The 13,998-nt window shown below is 37.2% G+C and overlaps 1 protein-coding gene across 2 annotated transcripts in view; it reads right to left on the bottom strand.

Annotated features, from left to right (window-relative positions):
• The window catches only part of ITGB3BP (integrin subunit beta 3 binding protein), a 62,596-nt gene that overhangs the window by 34,479 nt on the left and 14,119 nt on the right, over window positions 1–13,998 (bottom strand). For both annotated transcript variants that reach the window (XM_078073015.1, XM_078073016.1), the window contains exon 2: window positions 11,132–11,174. In XM_078073015.1, the coding sequence (XP_077929141.1) occupies window positions 11,132–11,174 (43 nt within the window). The remainder of the gene's footprint in view (window positions 1–11,131; window positions 11,175–13,998) is intronic.

The raw sequence follows: 13,998 nt of genomic DNA, 5'->3' as shown, positions 1-13,998 counted from the left end.
TTTGCGTATAACACCCAGTGCTCCATTCAGTAGGTGTCCTCTTTAATACCCATCACCAGGCTAACCCATCGCCCCACCCCCCTCCCCTCTAGAACCCTCAGTTTGTTTCTCAGAGTCCATAGTCTCTCAGGGTTCGCCTTCCCCTCTGACACCCCCCCCTTCATTTTTCCCTTCCTGCTATCTTCTTCTTCTTTTTTTTTTTTTTAACATAGAATATATTATTTGTTTCAGAGGTACAGATCTGTGATTCAACAGTCTTACACAATTCACAGCGCTCACCATAGCACATACCCTCCCCAGTGTCTATCACCCAGCCACCCCATCCTTCCCACCCCCCACCACTCCAGCAACCCTCACTTTGTTTCCTGAGAATAAGAATTCCTCATATCAGTGAGGTCATATGATACATGTCTTTCTCTGATTGACTTATTTCCCTCAGCATTATACCCTCCAGTTCCATCCACTTCATTGCAAATGGCAAGATTTCATTCCTTTTGATGGCTGCATAATATTCCATTGTGTGTGTGTGTGTGTGTGTGTGTGTGTGTATACACCATTTCTTTATCCATTCATCTGTTGATGGACATCTTGACTCTTTCCATACTTTGGCTATTGTGGACATTGCTGCTATAAACATCGGGGTGCACGTACCCCTTCAGATCACTACATTTGTATCTTTGGGGTAAATACCCAGTAATGCAATTGCTGGGTTGTACCGTAGCTCTATTTTCAACTTTTTGAGGAACCTCCATACTGTTTTCCAGAGTGGCTACACCAGCTTGCATTCCCACCAACAGTGTAGGAGGGTTCCCCTTTCTCCGCATCCCCGCCAACATCTGTCGTTTCCTGACTTGTTAATTTTAGCCATTCTGACTGGTGTGAGGTGGTATCTCACTGAGGTTTTGATTTGGATTTCCCTGATGCCGAGTGATGTTGAGCACTTTTTCACATGTCTGTTGGCCATTTGGATGTCTTCTTTGGAAAAATGTCTGTTCATGTCTTCTGCCCATTTCTTGATTAGATCATTTGTTCTTTGGGTGTTGAATTTAATAAGTTCTTTATAGATTTTGGATACTAGCCCTTTCTTGATTAAAACTCTTCAGAGCATAGGGATAGAGGGTACATACCTCAATATCATAAAAGCCATCTATGAAAAACCCACAACGAATATCATTCTCAATGGGGAAAAACTAAGAGCTTTCCCCCTAAGGTCAGGAACACAGCAGGGATGTCCACTATCACCACTGCTATTCAACAAAGTATTAGAAGTCCTAGCCACAGCAATCAGACAACAAAAAGAAATAAAAGGCATCCAAATCGGCAAAGAAGAAGTCAAACTCTCACTCTTTGCAGATGATACGATACTTTATGTGGAAAACCCAAAAGTCTCCACCCCAAAACTGCTAGAACTCATACAGGAATTCAGTAAAGTGGCAGGATATAAAATCAATGCACAGAAATCAGTGGCATTCCTATACACCAACAACGAGACAGAAGAAAGAGAAATTAAGGCATCGATCCCATTTACAATTGCACCCAAAAACATAAGATACCTAGGAATAAATCTAACCAAAGAGGCAAAGAATCTGTACTCAGAAAACTATAAAATACTCATGAAAGAAAGTAAGGAAGACACAAAGAAATGGAAAAACGTTCCATGCTCATGAATTGGAAGAACAAATATTGTGAAGATGTCAATGCTACCTAGAGCAATCTACACATTCAGTGCAATCCCTATCAAAATACCATCCACTTTTTTCAAAGAAATGGAACAAATAATCCTAAAATTTGTATGGAACCAGAAAAGACCCCAAATAGCCAGAGGAATGTTGAAAAAGAAAAGCAAAGCTGATGGCATCACAATTCCGGACTTCAAGCTCTATTACAAAGCTGTCATCATCAAGACAGTATGGTACTGGCACAAAGACAGACACATAGATCAATGGAACAGAATAGAGAGCCCAGAAATGGACCCTCAACTCTATGGTCAACTAATCTTTGACAAAGCAGGAAAGAATGTCCAATGGAAAAAAGACAGTCTCTTCAACAAATGGTATTGGGAAAAGGAGAGCCATGTGCAGAAGAATGAAACTGGACCATTTCCTTACACCACACACAAAAATAGACTCAAAATTGATGAAAGACCTAAATGTGAGACAGGAGTCCATCAAAATCCTAAAGGAGAACACAGGCAGTAACCTCTTCAACCTCAGCCACAGCAACTTCTTCCTAGAAACACCGCCAGAGGCAAGGGAAGCAAGGGCAAAAATGAACTATTGGGACTTCATCAAGATAAAAAGCTTTTGCACAGCAAAAGAAACAGTCAACAAAACCAAAAGACAACTGACAGAATGGGAGAAGATATTTGCAAAGACATATCAGATAATATTTCATTTTTTTGATGGCTGCATAATAGTCCCTTGTGTATATGTACACACACACACACACACACACACACACACACCACATCTTCTTTATCCATTCATCTGTTGATGGACATCTTGGCTCTTTCCACAGTTTGGCTATTGTGGACATTGCTGCTATAAACATTGGGGTGCACGTGCCCCTTTGGATCACTACATTTGTATCTTTGGGGTAAATACCCAGTAATGCAATTGCTGGGTTGTAACGTAGCTCTATTTTCAACTTTTTGAGGAACCTCCATACTGTTTTCCAGAGTGGCTACACCAGCTTGCATTCCCACCAACAGTGTAGGACGGTTCCCCTTTCTCCGCATCCCTGCCAACATCTGTCGTTTCCTGACTTGTTAATTTTAGCCATTCTGACTGGTGTGAGGTGGTATCTCACTGAGGTTTTGATTTGGATTTCCCTGATGCCGAGCGTTGTTGAGCACTTTTTCATGTGTCTGTTGGCCATTTGGATGTCTTCTTTGGAAAAATGTCTGTTCGTGTCTTCTGCCCATTTCTTGACTGGATTATTTGTTTTTTGGGTCTTAAGTCTGGTAAGTTCTTCATAGATTTTGGATACTAGCCCTTTATCTGATATGTTATTTGCAAATATCTTCTCCCATTCTGTCGGTTGTCTTTTGGTTTTGTTGACTGTTTCCTTTGCTGTGCAAAAGCTTTTATTTTTTAAAGATTTTATTTATTTATTTGACAGAGAGAGAGAGAGAGACAGCAAGAGAGGGAACACAAGCAGGGGGAGCAGGAGAGGGAGAAGCAGGCTTCCCGCTGAGCAGGGAGCCTGATATGGGGCTCAATCCCAGAACCCTGGGATCATGACCTGAGCCGAAGGCAGATGCTTAACAACTGAGCCACCCAGGCGCCCCGCAAAAGCTTTTTATCTTGATGAAGTCCCAATAGTTCATTTTTAACCTTATTTCCCTTGCCTTTGTCAATGTTTCTAGGAAGAAGTTGCTGTGGCTGAGGTTGAAGAGGTTGCTGCCTGTGTCCTCCTTTAGGATTTTGATGGATTCCTGTTTCACATTGAGGTCTTTCATCAATTTTGAGTCTATTTTTGTGTGTGGTGTAAGGAAATGGTCCAGTTTCATTCTTCTGCACGTGGCTCTCCAATTTTCCCAATACCATTTGTTGAAGAGACTGTCTTTTTTCCATTGGACATTCTTTCCTGCTTTGTCAAAGATTAGTTGACCATAGAGCTGAGGGTCCATTTCTGGGCTCTCTATTCTGTTCCATTGATCTATGTGTCTGTCTTTGTGCCAGTACCATACTGTCTTGATGATGACAGCTTTGTAATAGAGCTTGAAGTCCGGAATTGTGATGCCATCAGCTTTGCTTTTCTTTTTCAACATTCCTCTGGCTATTTGGGGTCTTTTCTGGTTCCATACAAATTTTAGGATTATTTGTTCCATTTCTTTGAAAAAAGTGGATGGTATTTTGATAGGGATTGCACTGAATGTGTAGATTGCTCTAGGTAGCATAGACATTTTCACAATATTTGTTTTCTCAGTCCATGAGCATGGAATGTTTTTCCATTTCTTTGTGTCTTCCTCAATTTCTTTTGTGAGTATTCTATAGTTTTCTGAGTACAGATTCTTTGCCTCTTTGGTTAGATTTATTCCTAGGTATCTTATGTTTTTAGGTGCAATTGTAAATGGGATTGACTCCTTAACTGAGAGAGAGAGAATGTTTAAGTATACTCTGCACTGAGTGCAGAGCCCGATGCAAGGCTCGATCCCACAACCCTGAGATCATAATCTGAGCTGAAACCAAGAGTCGGACACTTAACTGACTGTGCCACAGAGCCACCCCTAAAATATTAACTTTCATATTAAAGATAACACTATTCTGTAACTCTCCTGCATGTAACTGTCGAGAAGATTTTAATGAAATATTTTCATGGCTGTTTCCCATCATTCCTTCATATATCCTCATATTTTTCAGAATATAAACTGAATTCCACCTCAAATATATTTTTGTCTGTTTATTAAAGTATGATTTAATTAAAATGCACGGATCTTAATAGTTCAGCTTGAGGAGATGTGACAATTGGTTACTCTGATGTAACTACCACACAAGATATGGAACATTTCAACCATCTCAGGTTTCCACTCAATTTCCACTTTCTAGCCCACAGGCAACCACTTTCTAATTCCTATAATCATAGATATCTCTGCCTATTTTTGAACTTCATATAAATTAAGTATGTAACTTTTGGTTCTGGTTTCTTTTGTTCAACATGTTTTTGAGATCATCTACATTGTTGCATGTGGTAGTAGTGTGTTCCTTTTTATTGCTGAATAGTGCTCCTTTGTATAAATATACCAGAATTTGTTTTTCTACTCTCTGACTGAAAGAGATTTGGATTATTTCCAGTTTGGGGCTATTATGAATTAAGTTGCTAAAAACATTCTTGTATATGTCGGGGTGCCTGGGTGGCTCAGTCAGTTAAGTCTTGACTGGTGATTTCAGCTCAGGTCATGATCTCATGGGTCATGAGATCCAGCCCAGGTCAGGCTCCACGCACTCAGCTGAAGTCTGCTTGAGATTCTCTCCCTCTCCCCTTCCCCCCCACTCACACGTACACTTTCTCTCTCTAGAATAAATAAATAAGTCTTTAAAAAAAAATTCTTGAATAGGTCTTTTGTGGATATGTCATTTTATTTTTTTGGGAAAGCTAGGAATGTAATTGCTAGGTTATAGGATAGAGATTTGTACTTCTCTCTATAAAATAAAAGCTGGAGTTCTCCAAAGTATTTGTGTCATTTTAAATTCCAATCAGTAAAAGAGAGTTCCAGTTGCTCCACATCCTTATTAATCTTTAGCACTGTTTTAGTCATTCTCATGTTTGTTTTTTTTAAAGATTTTATTTATTTATTTGAGAGGAAGAGCATGAGTCGGGGGGAGGAGCAGAGGGAGAAAGAGAAGAAGAAGCAGACTCCCCACTGAGTGGGGAGCCCAACATGGGGCTCAATCCCAGGACCCCAAGACCATGACCTGAGCCAAAGGCAGATGCTTAACTGACTGAGCCACGCAGGTGCCCCCCATTTTTTTTTTAAAGTAATCTCTACTCCCAACATAGGGCTTGAACTCAGGACTCTGAGATCAAGAGTTGCAAGTTCTACAACTTAAGCCAGCCAGGCGCCCCTAGTGCTGTTGTTTTTTAAAAGCCATTCTGTTTTGTTATTTAGCTCTTCTAGTGAGTGGGAATGGTATCCATTTGTGGGTTTCATTTGTATTTCCAATGATAAATGATGTTGAACACTTTTTCATGTGCTAACTGTCCATTTAAATATTTTTTGGTGACATGTTGGTTCAAGTTTTTGTAGATTTTTATTGTACTGTCTTTTTATTTTTTATTTATATATTATAGATACAAGTCTTTTGTCAGATAGATGTGAGACAAATATTTTCTTCTCAATCCCTGGCTTGCCTATTCATCTTCTTAATGGTGTCTTTTGAGGAGCAAAAATTTCTAATTTTGATAAAGTCTACCTTATTAACTTTATCTTCTAGAGTTAGTACTTTTTCTGTTGTATGAAATTTTGTCTACTTTAGGTCTCAAAGATAATTTCTTATATTTCCTTCTAGAAGCTTGATGCTTTTAACTTTTACTTTATGCCTATGACACTTCTTGAATTAATTTTTGTGTATCAAGTGAGATAAAGATTAAGAGATTATTTTTTTTCCATATGGATATTTAAAAGACTTTCTTTGTTCCTATTGAATCAACCCAATATTTAAAAACATTTCAGGGGTACCTGGGTGGCTCAGTCAGTTAAGTGTCTGGCTCTTGATTTCGACTCAGGTTATAATCCTGGAGTTGTGGGATCGAGCCCCACGTTGGGCTCCTTGCTCAGGGGGAGTCTGCTTGGGATTCTCTCCCTCTCCATTTGCCCCTCCTCCCCCCCTCAAATAAATAAATCTTGAAAAAAATAAAAACATTTCATAAATTTAGTTAACTGTAAAGATAATATGAACAAAAAGAGTATTAGAAATTAGATTTTGCCAAATAGGATGAAGATTCATAAAGTGTTTAAGTAATTACACTAAAGGAAAAATAGCTGTGTTATACTGAAGGAAGCCTGGGCTCATATAATAGTTTTGCTGTGTCCTAGCTATGCTATTGTGGGTATACCACTTACTCTGAATTTTAGTTTCCTCACCCAATCTAGTATATCACTAGAATATTAATGCCTACATGACATGGAGGGCTTCCGGAGCTTGAAGGAAGGAGGGCAAGGCAGTGGAGTTCACCTTTAAGAAGTCTGCCAGGGGCCTAGAATCTCTCTGTGTCCCCAGACCTGGTGAGGTGTTCAGTATTGGGAGTGAGAGGTGGCCAAAGGGGAAGAACATGCAGAAGCATAGATGCAAATGAGACTGGTGCTACAGTTGAATGTCTAGACCATCAAGCCAAGGAATGCATACTACTCCAGAAGTGCCACTTCTATCAGAGCATTGGCCAGATGATGGCCTCACATCCACTGAAAGCCCAGCAGACCCCAACCTCATAGAGAAAGCCAGCTTACTTTCAGGAAGAGGATGAGATTCACAGACCTGCCCTGCTCCCAGAGGCAGAGAATTTAGCCATGGTGGGTAAGTGACTATCCTTTTGCAATCAGAAAAGTTCAAGGAACATGAAGCAAACAGTAGAAAAAGCAGGGTAGATAGGGTCAGTATAGGCACCTGGTACTGCCATATTTCTTAGTCCAGGATCCATAGCATCACCTCCTCTTCTCTCGGTGAGGGGAAGGAGTGAGGCAAAGAAACTCCAACACTGCTATTCAAACAAGGGCTTTCATGGAAAATCTCCCTAGAACTTGCACACTTTATCTGAAACTCTACTCCCACAATCTTAAGCTTTTGAAAGTGATCTGGATAGGGAAGTTGTTTTGAGAGAATATATAAGAAGAGTGTACGTTCTGCTGTTGTTGGGTGAATTACTATAATGTTAAGATGGCAAATTCCCCAAATTGATCTGTAATCCCTGTCAAAATTCCTAACGGCTGTTTTTCAGAAATGGACAAGGTGATCTTAAAATTCATATGAAATTGCAAGATATACAGAATAGCAGAAGCAATTTTGAAAAGGAAAAACAAAAGGAGGATTCACATTTCCTGATTTCAAATTTACAGTAATTATAACTTTATTTTGAAAACTTACAGTAATTAAGAAAGCGTGGTAGTGGCATAAAGGCAGACAGAGATGAATGGAGTCAACTTGAGAGTCCAGAAATAAATCCTTACATTTATAGGTCATTAATTTTCAGCAAGGGTATCAACACCATTCAATGGGGGAAAGAATATCTTTTCAACAAATAGTGCTAGGACAACTGAATATATATGCTCCTACTCTCACATCATGTACAAAATTAACTTGATTAAGTAATAGTTTCTTAGATATGACACCAGAAGTACATGCAATCAAAGAAGTAGTAAACTGGACTTCATCAAAATTTAAAACTTTTGTGCATCAAAGCGATGCTACCAAGAAAGTGAAAAGACAACCCAGAGAATCTGTGATAAGGTGATTGTACTGAGAATACACAAAAGTAAAATAACAAAAATATTACTTAAAAATGGGTAACTAATTTGAGTAGCTATTTCTCCAAAGAGAATATACAGATGGCCAATAAGTATGTGAAAAAATGCTCAACATCATCAAAGAAATGCAAATTAAAACCACAATGAGATACTACTTCACACCTACTAGGATGGCTAGAATCAAAGAGTCAGATAATAGCAAGGAGGATCTGGAGAAATTGGAACCCTCCCCATTCACTGGCAGTGGGAATGTAAAATGGTGCAGCTGCTGTAGAAAAGAGTTTGACAGTTTTTCAAGAAGTTAAAGATGGAATTATCATGTAAGTCAGCAATTCCATCCCTAAGTATCTAATCAAGAAAACTGAAATATGATTCAACTACAAAAAGGAGTGAAGTACTGTTACATATAACAACATGGATGAAACATGAAAATGTTATGAAAGAAGCCAGTCATGGAAGGCCACAATATTGTATGATTCCAATTACATAAAATGTCCAGGATGAGCAAATCCATAGAGACAGCAAGTAAATTAGTTGCCAGGGGATGAGAAGAGGAGGAAATTAGCACCACTTAACTGCTAAGAGATATAGGGAGGGAGAGAACAAAGTAGATGTGAACCAAATCAATAAATAGGACTGCAGAATGAGAGCTATAAAATTTCCTAATGCCCTGAAATTCAAAGTTCTTTCTAATTTCAGGAGTTGGCAGAAGCCTTGTCTCAGAGAGATAAGACAAGTTTAGGCCCTAGGAATAATCAGAAGTGTCCTACCAATAATAAGGGAGTAATCTAGCCTGGGAATCCATGCCTAAATTAGCAAACCTCCCCCACCCTCCCCAACTTGCACTGTTATTCCCTCTAGCAGTAAGCCTACTGAGTTGGCCTTGGTAGGAAGTATGCTCCTTCCCTTCCTACCTGTAGCATCTGCTTCTTCCATTCCTTCTCTGAGGTGGCCTGAATGAGACTATGTACATGATTAGGTAGGTAGTTGTCCCTATAAATTCATCTGAACTGCCACTGGCAGCAGTTTGTAATAAATAATTCATCTTCATTTTTGAAAATTCATCTAGAAACAGTGCTTGGAGGACAATAACTTGAGCAGCTTAAATATTGTAGGTGATGAAAAACTGGAACATTCTTTACTCCTCACTACCCCCCAACAATTTGGGAGGTTCAGCAAACGATGGTATTTGTAGTATACATTCCAGATATTAAAGGAAGGTCACTGGGGTTGATTCATACTTCTGTTTTCTCCATTAGGAGACTCATAAGGAAAATGACTTTTGCAGACTTGCCCTAACATCATGGAGCATTAATCTCCATGAAGGTCTGTAGCTACTTCGGGAACACTGGGATTTGGGAGTTTCGAACATCTCTAAGAGAGGAAATAGCAGTAGATTAGAATGAATAGGTTCCACTTCAACCAACTGGTATATAAGGGCTATCTCCTTTCTGTGGATATCAGTCTTCTTCCTTTAGTATCACATTGTAAGGCAAAATGACCATAAAGTTACTACTAGTTTCTCTGCAGTTTTACAGCAATTAGGTACTGTTGGAATTATAGGTATGTCTTGAATGTCTGATTTTCCTTTGCATGGGCTAAGGCAGCCTCAACGGATCATTGGCATGTGGGTAGACTTGTGGAGCCAGGCTGCTTTAGGGCTAAGTTGTTACTGGAGTGGATGGAAGCATAACTGTAGCAAAGGAGAGAATCCTAGATAGCACCAGAACGAAAGCTGCCAGTTCTAAGATGTGAATATAGAGCTGCCAACAAACAATGAGGCAAGAGTACAAAGGCAGAAATTACCAGAAATAGGTCAGAAAATAGAAGAGAAATGTTGAGGAAAGGCCCAGGCTAGATGCTAGGAACCTGCAGTTAGCAGGGAGTGGCCACGTGATACCAAGCTAAGTCAAGCTAAGTCCCCTTGGTTTAAAGGTACAGAATTGGGCCAAACATAACAATGTATTTTTCTAATACAGGATGTTAGCTGTGGCACAGGCTACCTTGACACATCTTAACCTGAAGTAAAAATGGACTGATGACAAGTAAAAATAGCCATGATGACAATTGTACTTCATGAAGAGGATGAATTCCTAAATGGCCAGTCTCTGCTATTCAAATAATGTTACCATCTCCCAAAGAACAGTTTTGGGGCAGGAAAGAACAGTATTTCATTTCAAGCTGGACTACTCATCTACCAAAATACCACTCTGACCAAAGAAACAGATGCAGAATTACAGTCACAGCTGCATTCTGTATAGAACAAGTTGGATAATGGTACTCTAAATTGCTGATTACACTGCTAATGATTTTTTTAGTGGCATTGCATTGTTTTCCCACTTTTGTTTAAATATCTTTAAAAAAGCATCTAGGAAGTTTTAAAAATGGTAAACTGTTAAATATCAGTAAGTGTTCCAAAGAGAAATTCCATATAACATCCATTTCTTGAAATGGCATTCTCATATGGGATTTTGTAGGAGCGCCATTTATTGACTAGCTATTTGTTTTAATTCACTTTCTCATCAATTTACTTGCATTTAAGATTACTGAGGCCATAAGTATCTCAATATTAGTATTTGTATCTAGTTCCATAGCTGGTATGAAAAGATAATAAACCAACATATGTCATGATATGCTGGCACTGGGAATGTACTATGACTAGATTTACAAAAAGTAATAGCAACAGTACATTTTTATTTTTATTGTGATAACCATGCTGAAATTTATTACACTGTTAGTACTTTATTGTTTAATTATGCCAACATAGCTGAGGGAGGTAATTACATTTTTTATATAAAAATGTTGTTAATGTTTTTATTTCAATTTAGCAGATTATAGACTACAGATTAAAGCACTGCCATTGTTCCATATTGTTTCTTGTGCATTTAAATGGCAGAACATTTTTTCCACAAATAGTAAATTCATTTCTACTGAATTATTTTATTAAGGTTTCTAAATAATTTGCCTCTTAAATGAAAACCTCAATCTGGCCAGGAACTTCCATACATTAGATTTATAAAAAACATTTTATACAGAAAATGGTGTACCAATCACAATTACATCACAATGTTTTTTGAGAATTTTTCTATTTATTAAGGTAAATATCCTGTTAAAAAACTAAAAATACATTTTTGTTATGCAATTATAAATTCACAGGTAAATACTTACATTTGCTTCTAACAGATGATCCAATTTCAGTGATCTCTTAACACTGCAAACAAAATATTTAAAGAAATCAGATTTATATGCTTTAAGTAGCCAAATATTTAAGAGTAATAAATACAAACAAAGATTCTGAGTTACTTTTGCCAATGAAAGCAGAATACCATATGAAGAAAGCAAAGCAATTTTCATGATGATGAAACTGGATTTTTTAATAGCATCTTTCAATATGGAATAATTAAATATTCAAATGGACTTTTATATATGGTTTCATATACATGCACTATTGTACAATTCAAGCATTAAAGTCATATTACGAAATAATCTTAGTAAAGATTAATATATTTGTGTTTTAAAATATCACTAATGAAAAATTAAGCATAAGGGCAAAATAATTTACACACCCTTAATGGAGATGTTGAAAGTATATTATTTGCAGAAATAATGCACTAGTTATTAAAATAAAGGTATGAACAAGGTGAAAAAAGTTTTGCACATTATTCTAGCTTTAAACATGATTCAGTGCTACCAGACTATGACTTAACTGAGGAACAGATGCTCTATGTCTTTATAAGTCCCCAATCCATAAGAAACTATTTTTTGTCTCCCCCACTAAACTGATTCAGGAACATGCCAGGCTCTCTCTGTGCAAAATCTGTTCTGCTAAACTGGATGCCCAGCTGTTGGTGACAATGCTTAGAAAGGAAAGCTGAATATTTATAATACTTTATTTCATACAGCTGTCTTCTAAAGAGCAGTCATCAACATTTTATTGAATGCAGACTAAATGCTCAAAGGAGAAAAAGGTCAATATAAATTAAAACTAGTTTTCCCAGTGACAAATGCAGCGTTAAAAGTACTTTCTTGATCCCTGAGAAACAGAAATTTCGTTATTTAAAATATTAGAGAATTTGACCATAAAAAAAAAAGGATTGTATTGTAAAGGTTGTATTATAGAAAACAAAAAAAAAATTTATACATATTAGACAATGACTATTCATAAATCACTACTGACTTTTTTTCTATTGACTTTCAAACAAGTGACAAGAACAAGAAAAAAATAGAAGAGATGGACAATTTACAAACATTGTGGAGTAGTAAATATTAAATACAAAAATTTAATCTATCAAAAAAGGGCTCACTTAATTTTGCTATTATATATATAGTAGCTTATCACATAACATTATTTCTTGAAATTAATTAAATCACTTTGAAAAATTACTTGTATCTTTTAGAAGTCCACGTGAAATCAATTTAATGTGAATTCTCAATGAAGCAAGAAGAGAATAGAGGAATGAACAAATAAAAATGGCAGATGATCCAAAAAAGAATATATATTTAGTTTTGGAATATATAGTACTCTATTCAGGTGTATGAAATATTTTGGTATTTAATAAAATTTCGAAAGTAGAAATCAAAAACTAAAAGTACACAGCACAGAGTTTTTTATTCTGTTTTTAAATGCTAAGATGTAATACTACCTATTAGAAGGAAACAAACGCCACCCTGATATTAACTGCTCAAAATATTACTTATTGATGATTTATTCTTAGAGAAAGTAACTCAATGTTTGGATTTAAAAGATTTCCGGTTTAGGTCCTAGGGTGATCTAAGAAGCTCAAGGAAATATATAAAAGTAAACAAGAAAGTGAGCTGGGTTAGACTGTTATTTCCCACTTTTAACAGTTCAGTGAGAATCTAAAAACATGATTTATTGTGGGTGATATGGTTTTCAGATAATTCAGGCTTGTAAACTAAAACCTGGTAATATTTATAACAATCATGAAGAGATTTAATAGATGAAACTAGGAGAAATCTAAGAAATCACTTAGTTCATCCAATATGGAAGAGTTGGTGTGATGTGCCCACTGTCCCACAGCTTGAAGGGCAGAAACTCAGATCTCAGGTCCTGTGCACAACAAATCTTTGTTGAACTGACGGGGAGGAGTTAAGAGGTAAAGAACAGCAAACCTACTAGAGGATTTTATGACGATCTATTAGAACTAGGCCCAATGCCGAAGTATGTTATTAAATTAAGTACATACTATGCTTTTAATCTTATTTTATCCACTCTTTTAGCCACAAACAACTGTAATATAAGCATGAAATTATGTTACATGGAAGAGGATGATGTTAATAGTAACAGAGAGGAAGAGATGGTTGAAACTATACTATAAAGGAAGAACAGACAAAACTTGATTAGATCTATGGGATAAATATTTTTCTAAAGTATTTACTCACTTGTTACCAGTATTAGTTGGCAATTAAAAGCGATATCTCTGGTAGTTCTGTAAAGTTATAAGCAGTTTTAGGGGTTATTACTTTGGTTTAAAAAAATGGATATACCATGGGGCACCTGGGTGGCTCAGTCGTTAAGCGTCTGCCTTCGGCTCAGGTCATGATCTCAGGGTCCTGGTATCGAGCCCCGCATTGGGCTCCCTGCTCTGTGGGAAGCCTGCTTCTCCCTCTCCCACTCCCCCTGCTTGTGTTCCCTCTCTCGCTGTGTCTCTCTCTGTCAAATAAATAAAAAATCTTTAAAAAAAAAAAATGGATACACCAAAAAGGACTCAAATAGACATTTCTCCAAAGAAGATATACTACTGGCCAATAAACATATGAAAAAATGTTCAACATCCCTAATATTAGGAAAATGCAAATCTGAACCACAAAGAGATACCATTTCACAACCATTAGGATGTCTATTATAAAAAAAAAAAAGAGAAAATGCTGGCTAGGATATGGAGAGCTGGAATGTTCGTGCACTGCTGGTGGGACTGTAAAATGGTACAGCTGCTGTGAAAAACAGTTTGGCAGTTCCTCAAAAAATTACATGTAGAATTGCCACATAATTCAGCAATTCCACTTCTGGGTAT

This window comes from Halichoerus grypus, chromosome 5, assembly GCF_964656455.1.
Source record: "Halichoerus grypus chromosome 5, mHalGry1.hap1.1, whole genome shotgun sequence".
Classification (NCBI taxonomy): domain Eukaryota; kingdom Metazoa; phylum Chordata; class Mammalia; order Carnivora; family Phocidae; genus Halichoerus; species Halichoerus grypus.
Note: the sequence above shows the minus strand (reverse complement) of the source record. Positions and strands in the feature narration are given on the sequence as shown.